The sequence below is a fragment of the Emydura macquarii genome, unplaced genomic scaffold, assembly GCF_026122565.2.
Source record: "Emydura macquarii macquarii isolate MOO-44397 ecotype Brisbane River unplaced genomic scaffold, CSIRO-AGI_Emac_v2 contig_820, whole genome shotgun sequence".
NCBI lineage: Eukaryota > Metazoa > Chordata > Testudines > Chelidae > Emydura > Emydura macquarii.
This window is the reverse complement of record NW_027130957.1, coordinates 1,898,373-1,917,275: the sequence shown is the minus strand read 5'-3', so window position 1 is coordinate 1,917,275 and position 18,903 is coordinate 1,898,373. Positions and strand designations below refer to the sequence as shown.

The window sequence follows — 18,903 nt, the reverse complement described above, 5'->3', positions numbered from 1 at the left end:
AGCACACACATTACTACTACCTGCAATGGAGCTGCATTGGTGGTAGCAAGAGAGGGGACTTTTAGGGGTAATTCGGGGTCAGTATAGACAAGGATTCCCTCTTCTCAGTTGCCTACTGACCCCTTTCCTCCTTCAGCACCCACCTAGAAAACCATTCCTACCAGCCATCCTTCCTCCCTTCTCCTCTTCATCATTACTGATAACAGTCTCTCCTCTCCTGAAAGGCCTTGTCTTCGGTGTATCTTATCTTATTTAGATAGTAAGGCAGGCCACCTCTTTCTCTGTGTGTAAAGTGCCATGTAAAGTTACTGTGCTATAGGAAGTGACCTGAACAGAAAAAACAAATGTTGGGCTTGTCCCCTTATTTGCTTCTTTGTGACATATAAAGACAAGCTGGACTTGTTTTTTCTGTCTTCACTTCTGCCTGAGAAATATCAGGAATGCCAGAGTTGGCCTGTCTTGGTTTTGCTAGAAGACTCACTGAGGATCTCAGAAGTGGCAAGTCAACTTTCTCAGCCCTTGGATGTTGGAGCAGTGAGATGCACATTTAACAAAGCGAGCTTTGCTCCCAGCTGTTTATTGAGGCATTTGAAAGACAGGACCTGAATTTCTAATGCAGAAAATGAGCAGAAAAAACAACACTGTGGTAACGCTGATATACAACACCTTAAAAAACCAAAAAGAGCACAAACTCCCAGCATTTTCCCTTGGCAGATCACTGAACAAGAGCACATTTCCAAGCATTCCATCACTCTTCACACTACAGTCCATAGCCAGATTTTAACCCAGATTGTGATGCTGGCATCCCCTCAGAGAGCTCAGGATGGAGTATTCAGCCAGGATTGGCGTGATCAGGAGCTTCCCCTCCATAGCTTTCACTCTCCTTTGCAGTTCAGTTTGCACTTCACTTTGCTGGTCATATAAGCGGCCGTGAGAACACAGGAGGCTACAGTGAAGAGGCACAAGGCGGAGAAATTATGAGCCTGCTCACGGTGCAGACTGGTGTAGATCTCCCTCCTCAACTCATAGTCCAGAGTCACTGCCTGCACCTGGGCCAGCGTGCACAGCACCAGGAACACGTGGAAAATCTGATGCCCCTGCCCAAAGAAGTGACATTTCCCAGGAAACCATTTCTCTGGATAAGGGTACGAGAAGAAAAAAGCACTGATAAGGAAAAACAGCACCTGGCATTGGTGGTATAGGAGGGCTGGATCTGCTTGCTTGGAGAGCTGAGCTGTGTAGAGCCGGTGAATCACTGGACTAATGTCTAGCGCATATGCTAGACCCAAGGGCATTTCCTGACACAGCCTGCTCAGATGGCGAGGAAGCTGGTGATATTTAGCATAACAGGAACCTGCACAGGATAACCAGGCTAGCAAAACAGCCCCTGGCATGTAAAAGCCCATGATCCTTGCATGCCAGTCTGGTTCGATGGCATAGTAGTAATGCACCAAGGCACTGCTGTACTGGTAAATGGCTACTCCCACATAGTCCATGAAGAAGAAGCTATAATGCCAGAACTCTGATTTGGCCTGGAGGAGGTGAGCCAGGGTGCTGAAGGTTAGGTAGGTGATGGAAGCAATGACAATGATGAACAGGGGATGGGCGTGAGGATCGCTCACAAAATCCACCATCTGGGAAAGCTGCTGGAACCTGAGCAGCAGAATCAGACCAGCCACGAGGTGAGTCCAGACGTTGACAGCTTCGTTGTGCTGCTGGAAAAGCGTCCAGAAGTAATACTTCCAGGTCTGGTTGACGGGTCTGTAGCCAGTGTGAATGTAGGGTTTCCAGAAGACTTTAGGCACATCTGAGGTGCCCACGGTGCAGGGAGGAGAGGGAATTGCTGTTTCAAGCAGCCTGGGGATCTGCCAAAGCTGCTGCACATTCAGGAAAAGGCGGTTAAGCTTTTCCGGTACAATAGTTGCCATGACAAGTAGCCGGAACACTCAATCGCTGCCAAGCAAGAAAACTTTCAGGAAGAGAAGAAAGGAAAGTTTAGTTTGGTTTTAAAAGGAACATTATTGAAGACCAACAAGTAGGGTTAGTTTTTAAACAAAATCTTAGATCCGATATTCATAGATAATGTTCTCCTGATATTTACAATAAATGAAGAATGGAAAGTAGCTTGGAGGGTTTTTTTTGGTTTGGGTTTAAACATAATTATTTGACTTACAGCAGAGCCTAGAGGCCACAATCATGTTTGGCCCCTTCGTGCCAGGTGCTGTACAAACATAAAATGAATGACGGTCCCTGTCCGTAAGAGCTTACAAAGAAAAAAGGCAAGACATAACAGGTGGCGGAGAGAAACGAGTGGGCAGGGGTAAGGAAGATGGGCTATAGCTAAATATAATATGTGGTGCATAATTCTTAGCTAGTGATCACAGCTCTTCACCTGCCTAACCATTAGCAGTTTGTGATGGCCCAAACATCCTGGACAAACTTGTAACTCAATTAGTTACATTCCACCTACCCAAATTCCCCCTACCAATGGGATGCAGCATCCCCCTTCACTCCCTGGCCTAAACTCTTCCATGGTGTTGCTGTGAGCTGTTAAACAGCTGATGTGTTCCACCTCAGAGGGGGCTGCATTTTAGCAGCGGGGCAAGTGTATACAGTTTGTAAAGCATTCTAAATCTTAGCTGCTTTTTACAGCTCTAAATTTCCCTTATGGCCTTATAAAAACACCAGTGAAAAAACACACTCAAGCACAAATAGTCTAAACACACCATTTAGATTCTATAACACATTCTGTGGGAGCAAACGGTTGTGTATTTGCATGCTACTCGGAAACGACTGTCCCTGGGGAGACAAAACCAGACTTCTTGGCTCCTTTTAGCCCATTCACACTGGCCTTGGAGATGGATTAAGAAGACCTTGTTCTAGGCTAGACCATTTCTGTTAAAACCTGCCTATCCTAACTGTAACGCTACGTTCAAACACAAAGTCCAAACTCCATTCCAGGCCCAGTGCAGTGGGGGGCTTTCGATTAACGCTGACATTTCAGACACGAAGCCACTGGAGCAGCTCAGGGCGCTGCTACACTGCGATAAAAAACCCACGGCACTGAGTCGCATGCCCAGGTCAGCTGACTAGGGCTCGCGGGGCTAAAAATTGTGGCATAGGCATGTGGGGTCAGGCTGGACTCCAGGCTCTAAGACCCACCCCCACTCACGGGATCTCAGAGCCCTGGCTCCAGCCTAAGCCGGAACATCTAAACTACAATTTTACAGCCCTGCAGCCGGAGCCTTGTGAGACCATCAGCTGACCTAGGCCAGCAGCGGCCGTGACCCGGGTCTTTTATTGCAGTGTGGATGTATCCTTAGACAACAGTACAAACCTTAACGGCTAGGGGTGTTATTATTATTATTTTAAATGACCCTCTATCATTACTGTTACATCAAAATAGACAGGCCAGATACAGCGCCTCCCCCGCCCTCCCTTGGCTATATCTGAAGATGAACCACATGCATTCAGACAAAAAGATTGCTTACTGCTCAGCTTCCACATGCATCCCTTTCCCCCACTGTCTGTCTACATTATTTAGATAGTAAAATCCTTGATGCAGGGACAGTTAATCTAGGTTTGTACAGCAATTAGCACAATGAGCTCCAAATCTTGGTCGGAATGACTTGACTCCACTGTGATATTGAGAAATAATCTCAGGGACAAAATAATATTTCCTAGTCTGTGCAGCTCTGATTAGTGCTGAGATCACAGCATACAAAAGAATTCCAGGGTACGAGACAGACAAACTCTTAGGGCAGATAGCCTCCAAGTTGCTCATACCACCCTCCTTTCCCCCTGATGGGAATCATCAGCATGGGGAGGATTACAATGGAAAGCAAGCACCAAATTCTAAACGCCAGCTAATAATCCCTGACATAAAGAACTGAAACCATCTTGATCCCTGCTGGGGAAGGAGTTGGCAAAAAGGCAGCTGCACACATGCTCCCTGGGTCAAATATATTATGGTCACATACATTAGGTGATAGAAAAGCTTCCACCGTTTGGTGAAAACCTCAGGCCTTGGCTGCACTTAGAACTTGTCCTGATTCCAATCATTAACGTAGCTGCACCAGTGCAAACACCAAGTGACGACAAGGAAAGCCATGATTTGCACGGGTGGTGCTTACTTCACCTCCAAGCTAGGTTGGTGGGTGGTATCAATTGCTGGAATCGGTGCAAATTCCCAGCAAAGCTAAGGACCCAGTTTGTTACATTTTAGGAGACGCTGCTCCAGCGTCTACAAGGCAATAGAGAAATATGTATTTGGAGCAGTGGTGGCACTTGCTAGACATAAACGGACTAAGCAATTGCTTAGGGCCTCAAGCAACTCAAGGGGACCCTGATTTAGTATTACCCCCAAAATACCGTCCATCGTATTTACCATGGATTTGTTAACAAGTGCCTCAGTATGTGCTGTGTTGGTGTATTTTTTGGTTTGTGGAAATCATGCAATTAGTATTTTTTAGTGGGGGTGGTGAGAGGGGACCCCAAAATAATCCGGTTTAGGGCCTTCAGTGGGCTAGCACCACCTCTGATTCAGAGCCCTAACGATAGCAAGGAAATATACCATTCACCCAATGACCTTCCATGTGGCCAAACAAAACAGAAGATAGGGACCAGCTAACAGCTTAAATCAGACAGCTCCAGAACTGATTTGAGCAGCACTCATCTTTCACTAGCGAGCTACTTACAACACAGTAGGAGCAAAGAAACAATAAGGGCCTGGTACAATACCTAAAAAAAAGACTAGTCTCATTTATACTCTGACTCAAGAACACCTATGTACCTACTAGATTATAATAATGCTGCACCAAACACCCAGGTCACCTCCAGGCATGCAACAGTGCCATAAACTGACTCCCACGCTGTAGCCCTGACTCATGTTGACTAGCACTTACACCGAAGTTTCCTAGCATGTTACTTAATGTAAAGATTGCAGCACCTGGCCCTAAATGTTTAGATGTGTATTGGCTTGTGTATACACCTGTAAACATCCTTTTAAAAGCACAAATAAAAGCTGGTTTATTTTAAATGTCGGTCACTCTGTGGTTTATTTTAAATGGGGACAGAATCAATAAAACCCACTTTGTTTGCAGGCTTAAACTCAGCGCCCTGGAAAATGTAATGGACAGGGGTTTCCAGGGGATTCCTTGCTAGAATTCCAAGGGCTGGAGTCCGATCAGTTTCACCAATGGTGATGGTCCCCACTTCAATTGAATTTTTATCTTATTTCTCAAAGTTATGAAAAACTTTTGTCAGGCCGGCAGAAATTGATCCAAAATGGATCTGTGCTCTGGGCTGCTGGGACTGTCAGCATGACCCAGCTATGTACAGATGTCAGACTCAAAGCTCAAAGGCCAAATTCGGCCTGTGTAAATTCAGAATGGCTCCACTGCAGTCAATGGACCTTCACCCACATCACTGAAAGCAAACTCTAGACCTGAGAGATTAGGGTCCCTTTAGGTACTTTATATTGGAGCCTCCAAAAGGCTCAGGATATTGGGGTTTCTGAGAATTTCCTAATATTAGGATCTATAAGATTAGGGTCCCCCCACCACGAAGTACCCAGTACCAGAGTTCCCCACCAGTCTGCAGGTACCCCATAGAGATCGCTAGGTATTAGTGTTTCCACACAGGATACCCCATTTTCTAGTGCCCTAAAGTGTTCAAGTATTGGGGTCCCCTACAGATTCCTAGTTTGAAGGATGCCCCAGGGTGTCCCCTCTCTGGGTCCCTGGTATTAGGTTCAAAGGCTATGGGGATTTTGGAGGGTACCCAGGATGTTGGCTCCCCAAGCATACAAGGTGCTGGGGTCTCAGAGAGGCCCAGCGCACGGCAGTACCCAGGCTAGGGCTCGGGGGTCCCCAATATCGTGCCGAGCTCCCAGCCCCGACCATCCTCCTCCCCAGACGGCTCAGTCCCGCTCAGGTACCTACGCGAACTCCCTCGGCTCCTGGTCGATGCTCCTGGCTCCGCCCTGCCCTAGGTCCCAGTGGCACCAGCCAGAAGAGACTCGGAGGAAAGGGAGGGAGACCCAGCCCGGCGGGGCCGTCCTCCGTCCCCCTGCGCGGCCGCCTCCCTACAGAGACCCCGCCTCATCTGCTTCCCTTCCCCACGCATCCGGCAGGCAGAGACGCCTGTGCCTCTGCGGGCCCAGGGAGCGGCAGGGAGGCAGATGCGCCATCTGGAGGCTGTAGCGACCTCGCGATGGGGCAGCCAGGCGGGGGTGGTGCCCCTGGGGGGGAATGCTGGGGGCAGCGTGAGGCTGCAAGGAGAGGGAGCTGCCCCACACCCGGGAGCTGAGGCTGGCAGGGCGGGGAGGCAGGGAAGAGCCGCCCCTTGCACCTCTCCCTTCCCCTGCTCTAACGTGAGAAATTAGTATTCCAGGGTTTTAAAAACCAGCCGCTTTAATCCCAGCCTCAGGGTGACGGGGACAGGGACTAAAGCTGCTCTGATCAGGGGTGCGGGTTTGGAGCTTTCTAGAATTCAGGGTATTTAAATTTTGCAAGATGGGGAGGGGGGGGGAGGAGAGAAGGCCCTTGAATCTCCCCTCCTCCCCCCACGGCTACAACCCCAGCACCCCCATTCGGGGGTATTTTCTCCATAAAAGCATTGGGACCATTGCACATGTTTACTGCTTAGCTTCAGCTATTTATTTCTCTCTTTGGTTTCAAGCTGGCAATTTCCAAAATCTAGCAAAGGGCACTTGCCATCCACATACGCACACACTTCTCTCGCCCTCACAAATGGCAACCCAAGATCACTTGATGACCTGTTCTGTTTATTCCCTCTGAAGCACCTGGCATTGGCCACCGGCGGAAGACAAGATACTGGGTTGGATGGACCATTGGTACAGCTATTCTTGTTATGTTCGGTTTGGATCCTTTGGAAAACCGTGGGAGACTCCCACATTGCCCAGCCCCGCTGAGTTATCACGTTACAGTGGCAGCTTTTCTGGCATCCAGCATGCTGCACATTCTTACAGTATGTGGTGGCAAACTCTTTTCACTGGGTTTTAAAATATGTATTATTAATTAAAATGTATGAACTTTGTCTTTAGATGGCAATCAACGTCCAATCACACTGGTGTAACTTCGGATCAAGGTTTAACTTGCTAATGTTTGTAAAGAAACTTCAGGTGACATAGCCCTTGACAAAGGTTTTTCTATTGTTTTGTCTTCTGATTTTTTGTGGTTGGATGTCCATTTTGTCAAACAAGAGTCAGGGATCAGTGCAATATCAGACTGATACATCTCTGATCTTGATTCATTTCCAACTAGCCTCTGAGCTATGTGTAATGCAGACCATTCCACCTTGATACCCAACCTGGTTCTGCCATGAAAAACACTTTAGTGGGACTATTGACATTTGTCACTATCTGCAAGATCAGGGCATTAGAAGTGCATCTGGTTACCAATTAAAACCATTAATGAAACACAAGAGCTTCAAAATGGATTCAGGTATGGATGTTAAAAGTGACCCACAGAGAATCTTTAAAAAAAATTTGGTTTGTACATCTTATTTGGTTCTTTATGATGGATAAAGAAGTGCTGTGGTTTTGTTTTTTGACTCTGGAAATATCAGGAATGTTATCTGGTCTTCTCTGGCAGAAGATTTATTGGATGCTTCAGAGGATGTGTATTTTACACTGAAACACCTTAATTTATCTTGAAGGGTTGGGAGTGTTTCTTTAACAAAGACATCCTTTCTTCAACTTGTATATTAGTCAAACATTAAATAGGTGTTATACTTGAAAAAATATTTTAAAAATGTGATTAAAATTCCTTCCCTTCTCATTTGCTCAGCTTTCACGCTCTGGACTTATTTCACCAGATCTCCAATCGTTCTAGATCCACCCAGTGCAGACAGGATCTGGATTTCTGTTTCTATTAAAAATTTCTAATGTAAAAAACAAAGTGGAAAAAGCTCCCTCTAGACCTTCTTTATACAAACTAAAGAGGCAAAACAAGGTACAAGCCCTCCACTTTTTTCCTTTACAAGTCACCTTTAACAATCTAAAAGTCAAAGGCCAGTCTAAACAGGTAATTCTTACTCTGACCTGAAGCTTGCTAAATGCAGACTCTAGGGGAAAGCCAAAGAACAGGTTCCTGCAATGTTGTCAATTAAAAATACTCAGTCAGCTGTCCTGGAGAGGTAGGAACAATAGCAGGAATGACAAAGCCATTTACAAAGGAAGAAAGATCTTTCCAACTGAGTTGCAGATCATTTGGGGCTCTGTAAATCACAGCTAAAGCCTCTGTGTAATCCATGATTCTGTGGCTATGGAAGTCATCCCTTAATGCACACAATTGTGCTGCAGAACCTGAGCTTTCCTGTTATATATTTAAAAAAAAAAATCTATGTAGCATTCATTATTGCAAAGCTAACCCTGAAAGCATGAACAGAATAAGGGCTTATCTACACAGCGAAATAGTCTGCAGTAGCTATTCTGCACTAGGTCCCCAGGTGGACACTTATTCTACAGTGAGTGCCTTTATATGGTTTAGCTTAAGGCACTTTGGGAGTGCAATGAACTGAATCTGCAGAAAGTCAGAGTGGAATAAGCATGTACACATTGGGAACTAGTGTAAAATAGCTACCATGCTTTAAAGTCACACCCTAGTTTATTTTGCAATAGCTTCTCCATGTAGACAAACCCTAGGGCCTGTATCAATGCAGTGAGGTCTTCCCGAGTCTGCAGCCAACTTGTAATGATGCTTCAGAGAGGTGTGAACAATAAGGGCAACAAATTAGTCAATAGTTTGACATTCTCCCATCATCAAGGATTTCTCAAACTGGGGGTTGCAAGCTGTCAGACATCACACATGCCGTAAGAGTGGCAAGGTATGGGTGGGGACGGGCATCGCTTTTTGGAGGGATCATCACAGTCTGAAATATTTGCAAAGGGATCCCAGCAAAAAAAGTTTGAGAACCCCTGAATGAACCTGGTAGAGTCATTCAAGTAGACTCAGTCTTGTTAGTCACAGCACTGTTCCAGCTGTTGGAAGCAGGGCTCAAGTATATTACTCTAGTCAGCTTGGAAATTTACATCATACTACTTTGTATTTACATATCACCTTAGAACTTGTGAAGTGTTTTCAAATCCTAAAACGTTTAAGCATCAGACTATATTGTGACATACAGCAGAACCTGGGTTACAACTTGACTGGTCAGCCACACACCTCATTTGGAACCAGAAGTATGCAATCAGCAGCAGAGAACAAATAAAAGCAATACAGTACTGTGTTAAACAAACTACCAAAAAAGGGAAAGTTTAAAGAGATTTAACAAGGTAAAGAAACTGTTTCTGCACTTTTCATTTAAATTAAGACGGTTAAAAGCAGCATTTTTCCTTCTGCATAGTAAAGTTTCAAAGCTGTATTAAGTCAATGTTCAGTTGTAAACTTTTGAAAGAACCATATTTTGTTCAGTTACAAGCATTTTAGTAATAAACCACCTCCTGTCCCAAGATGTTTGTAACTCTGAGGTTCTACTGTATCCTGATTTTACAGCCAGGGAAATTAAGGCAGAGATATTAAGTAATTTACACATTTGTGTGGACTACAAAAATAAAATAGTAGCTGTAAGTGCAAGCCTCAACAATCTGACAAAAATCCATTTTACACAAGACAGTTTTTTATAAGAATCGGGGCTGTTAATTTACATCCTCACACCAATTGTAAGTAGAGTTTTTGTGCCCTGAGACATGTAGAAAGGCACATTATGCATTATAAAGTGATAGAGCATAAGGGAGAAAGGAAGAATTATGGTTCTGTATTTTAGTCTTCAGACTGCTGAATGTACTTAAACCTTGTATGCTGTGTTGGTGTAGCTGGGTCAGTCCCAAGGTATTAGAGTGACAGATATTACCTTTCACCTTGACTCTTACAAGCTTGAGGATAAGAGCATATGCTGTCATTTCAAGCCATTCAATGAGTACTCCTGTATTTAGCTAGCTAAATTATCTGGAATAGATTCTAGTATAAGCATGAGCAACAGGGTCTCAGTTTAAGAATGAATCCTACCTGTGTCTAGACCAGAGACTTTATGGTCACACAACTACTTACATGGGCTATTTGTAGTTATTCCTTACCTCATAATTAGTGTACATTCACAAGTTTCTACAAGACTCCTCCTAGAGTCTTCCACTTTGGAAGAAGTGAAAGGGATGCTTCTGAGCTGAGTTATAGTAGGTGGCAATAATTAGACTGGCCTGAATTGAGTTAAATAGGGACAACACTTGACAGCTAACAGTAATTAAGGAAGCAGAGTTTTGGGGGACTATTGTGCAAGGACACCAATGGCAGTTGGGTGCCTGGGTGCCTAAGTGCCATTCGTGCCTTGAAAAAAAAAAAAAAAAAACATCTCACTTCAGCTTTAACTACTGTTTAGTTAGAACTATTTTTTGCTAACAAAGTATGGATCCTATTAATTGGTAATCGCTGTAAACTGCACTGTACTACAATTGAATTCCATAGCAATTATTGAAAGTCTTGAGAAGATGTACATTTTTATATTGAAACCTTTATTTGTCATTGGGTTAGGGAGGTGTATGAACCCCAGCAAGAACTGGGTCAGGTACGAAGTTACTACTTCTACTGAAGTCTCTCCACAAAGCTGCAGGTTGACATGTGGATAGCTCACTCAGTGTTTCCAGAAAAGTTGTTATTAATATAAAACAAGTCAGATTACAGTCATGTGGTAACAAGGACTTATTTGTTGACACGTCAACATCCAGAGGGAGGTGGTTCTGAATTGTTTAAACAACAGTAACAGCTGACAACTGCCCAGATGCCACAACAAAGCTCTTACTGTACAATTAAGACAATGAAGACAGCTCTTGGGAAGAGGCTGCCATACAGCATGCACAGTAGCTGGGCACAAGGAAAATTGCTGTTACAGGCTCTTTCTGATGTTAAAGGAGGTCTGTTTTAGACCCCAGTCATCTATAAAAATTAAATGTTTTTAAAATGTATTGTCATACTAGCACCAGAAATAATTCACTTAGGATAATAGCACTGTGCAGCTTTATTAAGTCACTCAGTTACAGTAGTATCTTATAAGACTGGGACAGTCAGATTTTGAAGTGTAACAGATATTCAGAATGGAATAGTATACTACATATTCCTTTCACAAACATGTATTACAGAGCTTATACTGTACTAGCCATCAGCCCAGTGGCAAGTTCACTGGAGTAGAAAAGAATGCAACAAGAAGATAGCTACACTGGAAAGACAACACTTTAGAAAAAGTGAAACATGTAAGATCTCCCCTTTAATCCCCAAAGCAAGCGTACAGTTTGGATCTAACTATACAGCTCTACATCAGTTTTCTAGAAATTCAACAACAAAAAAAAAAACCACCACTGGCCAATACAGTCTTTGGATATTTAGGGGAGGGGGAGAGAGTCATTTTCCAGAATGAAGTCAGTCAGTTTCGTTCTCACCAGGTTCTTTGCCTTCTTTGTTCTTTCGTACTTCTTCAATATGCTTGTCCTGAACAAAGGAAAGGTGGTTGAGTGATTAGTTGTTTGACTGAGTCTACTAATGAAATCAAAACTCTAGGTTTGTAGCAGCACTTATATCTATACTTTAGCTGCCACACTGGCATCACATCCTCTGACTCCATCTTCACATCTCACCCCCAACTGACAGGCTGAATTGCAGCATATGCCACTGAAGGTTTTGAAGATCAGTGATTTCTTGCTTCCTTTCCTAAGGCACAGAAATTCCCTCCAGCCCCTCTTGCCAAAAGAGAATTACTACAGGTATTTTCAGGATTTAATAAGCTCTATAAACCTTGTGCAAAGACTGACCAAAAGATACCCCCCAAACCTCCAGATGTTGATTTAGAGAATTAATCCACCACTCAACCATTAGTTGGCTATGTTTAGCTGGTTAGCATAGTAAAGAACATTCAAAAGTTCTTCCCAAATGGGAATTGGAACTCTACACCTACTTTCTCCCTCAAGCGCTCCAGTTTAGCAGCCATTTGTGCCTCTCTGTTTTCTTTGTTCGCTTCCATTTTGTGGGTCAGCTTCTCTTCTGCCATTTTGCTGAAGTTATTATTTTCTTCAATTGCTTTCTGAAGCACCTCTTTTTCATGCTCTCGTTTCTCAGCTAATTGCTTCAAGACTTCTGCTTCATGAGACTAACAAGATAGATCACGCATGTTTAGACGTAAGACAGATGCACTATACAGCAAGGTGCCCAATTGTAGTGGTCGACATTGGAGACAACATTACATTTTCTATTGCCTATTTCATTTGTTATTGTAGTCTTTTATCATGTATCAGGCCCAAATCCCCAGAGCTTTCCTTTTCTACTTGCCCAGATTCCATCATAGCTGAACACACAAGAAAATAAGTTTTTGCAGTTAAGTATAAGAATCTGGTCAACTAGATAGCTACTGAAAGAAAAAGGCACACTGCTGCCAAGTTTTCTGGAGGATTCTTCCTCCTCAAGTCACTGTATGTTTTGGTGTGAACCAGGGGCACCAAAACCAGGAAGTTTAAAAGTGGGAGGACCATGCCCACTCTCTTTTTAAGATGGGCGTAGTAGCCTCAGGCAGGCAGGGCACAGCAGGGGAGCTGATAAATTCCCCCCTGCAAAATGCAGCCCCTGCCAGCAGTGCCAGCCTTTCCTGGGGGGCTGAAATGGTCCTTAGCCCCACTTTGCCAAACCGGAAGTCAGAGCCAGGCTTTGGTAACAGCTGCTCAGGGAGTCCCAGACCCTCCACCTGCCCTGGGTGGAGGGAGACCGGATTGCCTGAGAGCAGCCCCTGACCTGTGCCCTGGGGAGGAAGGACACACCGTCTAGGTCCAGGACTCCCCAGGTAGCTCTTACCATGGCCCAGCTCCAGCTTGGCCAAGGAGCTGGACCTCAAGAGAAGAGGCAGAGCAGGGGTCTGGGGCACACTTCTGGCACCTGTGGCCACCCCCCAGTTCTACACAGGTTCTAGTGCTTCTGGTGTGAACCCACAGACACTACAGACTATGCAAAATCAGAGGTCGTGTTTGTGTTAAAGAGCCTTCTAATGATAGTAATTAGGAATCTGAAGCTGTGTCTCAACAGCAGGGGCCATGTCAAGTCTGACTTTCAACCATGGACTTCACATTAGGGAATGTTTCCGAGATTTACCAATAGCCAGGTTTTTGGGGGAGGAGGAGTCCAAGACTTTCCATGAAGTAAGAGGTGGGAGAAGAATTAGAGGGAAGACCACCTCTCCGTGAACTTTAGGAGATCACAAAGTAGCATTCTCTCCCCCTCTTAAATGTCTCCCCACTCCCATTTTGGTGTGACCCTGAAAGGTCACTTTGGGAATGAAGTTCAGGTCTTGCAGATGTATTTAACAACTGAGTAAGAGCTTTACAAATTCTACTGCAAACAATTTAACAAGCAAACATTCTCCTGCTCTTATACAGCACTGTGCTAGCACGTGAGTTGTCCAAGCTAAGATTGCCTATATAAGATTAAAAGTCTTATGAGAAAGGTTTTTTTGGTTTATTTTACTTTACCTGACTGGCCCTTTAGGCTACTGTTACTTTGGATTTACCTTGCGTCTCTCTTCTGCAGCTTCCAACTTCTTCTGAATTTCCTCCAGCGAAAGATCCTTCTTCTTTGGAGGGGAGAGAGGAAATTCTGGGACTGCTTCTTTTGAACGAGGACTGAGTATCAGCTCGAATGCCTGCCCAGAGGCACGCTTTTCCAGCTCTTTCACCTGAATATCTAAGGGAAGGACACAACACATTGGTACTTTGAGCCAGTTTAAGTGTTGTCTCTACTTCATTACACTGGATTCTTAGATTTAGATAATGCAGCTGTCTAATGAAGCAAGAGTTTAAGATGAGCAGATTAGTCTGTTTAAAGCAGCAGCATAAGCCAACAATACATTTGTTTCTAAATTCACAGCCTCCACAGTATTGGTATACCCTACATTAATTTATACTCAACATCCTACTTAGATAGGCAACTATCCCCCCTTTACAGAGGCAGAACTGAGGGTCAAAGATTAAATGACTTGCCCCATGGTTCCACAGAAAACTGTGGTAGAGCCAGAAACTGAACACTGGTCTCTCAAGTCCCAGCACAGTGCTTTAGCCAGCAGTCCAGCCTTTCTTCCAGAACTTCAGACTGTTTCTCATGACAGAGCACAGATGGCTCCTAGACTCCTGCAGAACTGACTTGTCTGTTTATAGGATTTAGGGCAACACATTCACATTTAATAGTCACTTTCATCAACCATACCAGAGGACATGTAGATGAACTGAAAGCCATCTGCTAACAAAGCTATTCACGTGTTTTCACATGCATTTAAATGTAAAGTTTTCTAGTCCCTGCATTAAAAGACAATAGTATTTTGCTCACTGCTTACATATCAGGTGGTAAAGAAACTTCCCTTTCATTCAAAATAGTTACAAGTTCTTGAGAAAATACAATACAGAAATATTCAATAGTGTTCTGACATATTACATACCAGAAGAAGCCATGACTTACGGCAGACACCAGAAACGTGCTCAGGAAAGACTCCAATCAGTGGAACCCCTAAGTAATTAATAGTCATTAATTCCTTTTGAAGAAACCACCGTAAGAGTTGTTAAAAAACTGCTTTACAAACCAGAATGCAACTCCCATTAAAATCACTGTTACATAAGAGAATGCTGAAGAGATTTTAATTTCTACCACCAAGATTCTTAAAGTTTATGGTCAATTTAGAGAGTTGTAGAAGTTTCCACTATTCCAGTGCCTCTAGGCCAACGGTTCTCACATGCGGCCGGCCGCATGTGAGGCCACCCAGGGGTTTCTGTGCAGCCACAAGCAGCTGGGGAGGGAGGGGCAAGGATCCACCTGGCCCAGCCAGGTTTCACCTGACCACAAGCCAGGACTAGTTGGGAGCACCTTCCGCCATCAGACCGCAGTGGCGAGGTAAATGACCCCCCCGCATGTCTGCCTCAGGGTCTGCACCCCTCCCTGCCAGCCACTGGCTGCACGCCAGTGCCTGAGGTCTCATCTCCCACCTACTTCTCTCCCTGCCTTTCTGGTATCCACCCCCCTTTCTTCCCTCCCTGCCAGCTGCTCGATTGCCTCTAGGGTCCTTGCATTCACCCATCCATCCCCCCTCCCTTCAAGTGACCCTCAGCAGCCCCCACCCTAAGCTGCAGTTCTTCCCCCCAAGAGGAGTCCCCTCCCTGCCTCCTGCCAGGTGGCTCAGGGCAGTTGCTGCACATGTAGCCAGACTGGCTGCTCTGCAGGGAAGAACAACTAACTCCGTCCAGCCACCTGGCAGGAGCTAGTTCTTCATGCACCCCACTCACCTTTCTCACCTGAAAGGTAAGTGAGGCAGCCTTTCCATTCAAAGCACTCCTCAACTTTCGCTAATATTCTGATCCACACAACTGATCCATCAAAACCCAGAACTTATTATTTGCACATGTATGTGTGCATATTTATTTGATTTTCCTAATGTTAACTGAGTATATTAGAAAAAAATTGTCAATGCAGCCACCACCAAGAGTTGGTGGCCGCACTCTGAGGCCACAAAAAAAAATTGTTGAGAGAACCACTACTCTAGGCCCAGTTGTTCTACTGAATACTTTCAGGCCTTGTTTGTGGCCTTTGCAATTTAGAAGTGCGATGTAAGGGTTTAGTCCAATAATTTCTCCCGCCCAAAAAAAAGACTACTAATCGTCCTTTTTCCACCAAAAAAAAAAAAAAAAAAAAAATAATTTCATAAACTGAGGGAATTAATATATTTTAAATTTCAGGGATGACACTGTAGTCCAAGGGAAGTGGATTCAGGCTACAGCCTATTCCAAGTTTCAGGGAATTGCCATCATAATTTAGGCGCAGTCAACACTACATTTAAGACTATATTGAGGCAACTAGTCATAAAATATCTTGAGGGACAGATGTTTTAGGTTTGGTTTTGCTTGTGCAGATAGGACCAAATATAACCTATGTTCCCTTTTGTTTTTACACAATGGCCTGGTACCAATCTACTGAAGAGAAACAAAGCCACATGCCAACATTCTGGGAGTATAGCCATTTTGTAACATCTAGCTCTTAGAGCCATTTTCCATCTATAGATCACAAAGCACTTTAAAGGTGGACAGTATCATTACCCCCATTTTAATGGGGGAAGTGGAGGCTCAGAGGGGGAAGTGATTTACCCAAGCTCACCCAGCAGCTCAGTAACAGAGCCAGGAATAGAACTCAGATTTGAGTCCCAGTTCAGCATTCGGACCAAGGGATACACTGGATAGAGGCCATCTACATTAACAAGTGCCTCAGCAGTTTACCCATGTAAAAAATGAACAAAACACCTGGTACAATCCCACTTCTGCGGTTTGCTCTGTTTGGAATGGTGTTTTTGAAGCCACTGGATGAAAAGCACCATAAAACCGCAGAGTATCATTGATACATTGATTGACAGCTCTGCCATTCTCTTTAATGCCAGAGGTGACACAGCCATGAACAGCTGGATTGTTAAATAGGGAAGATCAGAACCGGATCAATAGCAACAGAGGGGCAAACACCATAAGGGAGGACTAGCAGGGAGGGGGCATCCTCTTCGCAGGCAGGTCAGCTGGCTGCAGTGAGTGGGCGGGGCTCTGGAAGAGGGACGGGGGCCAAAGTCCCCAGGTGGAGCAATCCGGTTATCGTGGGTAAGCGGGGGAGGGGGGGAAGAAGCCAAGAGCTGTCCCCAGACAGATCAGTCCACAAGCAGTGCGTTGGCGCGGCTGTAGCTCGTGGGATGGGGCCGAGCAGACCAAACGCAACCAAGGGCGGGGCAGGCGGGTGCCTTGCAGCCAGTCAGAAGCGAGCGTGACGCAGGGCTCACTGGAAGCCCCGCCCCCCAGCACGCGCGTTTCCAACCGCACCGAATTCAAACCGCTGGAGAGCGCGCGCGGGGGCTAAGGGGCGGGGCTAACGATAACATCCGGGCACCTGGGCACCCCCTCCCCATCTCACCCCCCCCCCGCGCCCGTTTCACTTTCACCTGATAGGGTCCTTCCCGCCCCGCGCGGGGCGCGCCAAAGGCCCTGACCTGAGGCGGCAACCCCCCGTCCTTGCTCTGGGGAGCCTCCCCGCCGCCTCGACCGCCTGCCCTGCGAGCTATGGGCCGGATTCGGTCCCCCCCCCGCACCTCGCAACGCGGCGGCCCCTGCTCCCACTAAAGCAGCGAGGGCAAAAGGCGGCCCGCGACCCAGGTCGCCGCCCCTTCCCCGCGAACAATGGCGGGGTGACGGCGTCCTGTCAAGGGAGGGGGATCGGGTTCAACAACCGCCGCTCGCTGCCTGACCCCACCCCTCTCCCGACGAGGGGGGGGCTTCCCGTTCCCTCCGTAGGGAACCGCCCCGGGCCCCCGCCCCCACGGCGGCAGGGACAATAGAGCCCGGAGAGAGGGAAGGAGGGGACGCGCCCCACCCCGCCCATTGTCTCCGCAGCCCCAGCCAGCTTGTCTTTGTCAGCCCCGCTCCTCTCCCTTTGTCAGGCTTCGCTGTCGGGGACCGACCGCTCCCTTCCTCCGCCCCGGGGAAAGAGCTGAGCCACCGCCTCTCGCTCGCGACAAAGCGGCCGCGGCTCCTCACGGGGAGTGACCCGCTTCCCCGCTCCAGTTCCTCACAGGGACCCAGCCGCTTCCCCGCCCGAGCGGACACAGCCCACCACTGGCCCCGATCATCCCCTCCAGCGCCTAGCCGAGAGAACGGTCCCTCCCACGGACACCCTCCCTCCCGCAGGTACCACCGACCCCCTGCTTCCCTCTCCTAGGCACCGCTACTCTAGCCCCGTAGGACAGGACAGGACAGGACCGCTCCGCCCCACGCGCCTCGCTCACACCCACCTGCTTTGTCCGCGCGGCGCTGGCCACAAGTCTGCTCTTAACCGACCTGCCGCTCACAAAAGCGCCAAACAATGGCACGTGACCAGCCCAGCCCCGCCCCCATTGGCCGAGAGCGGCGGCACGTGCCGCCCAGCGGGGGGGCTGGAGAGAGGGTTGGTTTCCCCCCCCCCCCCCCCCGGGTGCATCGCGGGAGCTGTAGTCTACAAAACAGGGTGGGGAGCCGGTGAGGGTGGCCGTGGCCGCACCCGGGGGGAGCGATGCCGCCGCCGCCGGGCACAGCAGGGGCTGGGGGGCAGCACGCCCGAGTCTGTCTCCCCTCTGATCCTGCACAGGCTGCGCCGCGCGCTCCCCGCCTCTGCCTCACCGTCCCCACGTGTGAAATGGGGATAACGGGACTGCAGGGACTCCCTTTGTCTCCTTCTCCCCTCACCCCCACTCCTCTCCCTGCCCCTTCTTCCTTGCCGGCCTCTGTGCTGGGGGCGAGGCCCCAAACCTTGTGCGAAGGCTCCGTCCCTACCTCCCTCCAGCCACTGCCTGCCTGAAACCCACATGTCCTGGAAGGATCAAACTCCCAGCCACGTGCCAGCCTGGGCGTGTGAGGCTTTGTCCATCTACTCAGGGCAGGGCCAGACCAATGCTGCAAGGTGCTGAGCGACGTCCGCTCCTGGGGTGCTGCAGTCAACGCCTTCCTGGGGGGCAGTGTAGTCAGTGGGACATCGAAGAGGTTCTCAGCACAGCAACGTGTCCTTCTTGCGCCTTGCAGGTTCTGCTGGGATTTACAAGAGTTCAGAGGAGAGTAGTTAGTTAGGCTTAATTCACTACTGTATGTGAAATGCTTTGAGAAACCTTCATAGGAGATGCTACAAAAGGGCTAATTATTGTGTGTCCTGCTGTAATTTGTATGAAGCCATATATGTACCTGTTACTTTAATGCAAGTGACATATAGGAAAGAGAAATCCGAGTGAAGCACATGCCCCAAACAATTTACAATCTAAAAGGACCAAGAGGCAATGTAATACATACAATCATTTGCACTTCCATAGTATCTTTTA

At 47.0% G+C, this 18,903-nt stretch overlaps 2 protein-coding genes across 2 annotated transcripts; both read right to left on the bottom strand.

Moving 5' to 3' along the window:
* Window positions 1-32: 32 nt before the first annotated feature.
* Window positions 33-6,033, bottom strand: PAQR7 (progestin and adipoQ receptor family member 7). Its single transcript, XM_067543376.1, has 2 exons — window positions 5,943-6,033; window positions 33-1,969 (listed from the first exon to the last, which is right to left on the bottom strand). Exon 2 carries the CDS (start codon window positions 1,926-1,928, stop codon window positions 876-878), a length of 1,053 nt encoding a protein of 350 aa, XP_067399477.1. The 5' UTR covers window positions 1,929-1,969; window positions 5,943-6,033; the 3' UTR covers window positions 33-875.
* A 4,983-nt stretch (window positions 6,034-11,016) lies between these two features.
* On the bottom strand, window positions 11,017-17,934 carry STMN1 (stathmin 1). The gene is made up of 5 exons (XM_067543350.1): window positions 17,851-17,934; window positions 14,482-14,549; window positions 13,561-13,733; window positions 11,965-12,156; window positions 11,017-11,501 (listed from the first exon to the last, which is right to left on the bottom strand). Exons 2-5 carry the CDS (start codon window positions 14,492-14,494, stop codon window positions 11,433-11,435), a joined length of 447 nt encoding a protein of 148 aa, XP_067399451.1. The 5' UTR covers window positions 14,495-14,549; window positions 17,851-17,934; the 3' UTR covers window positions 11,017-11,432.
* Between the last annotated feature and the right edge of the window lie 969 nt (window positions 17,935-18,903).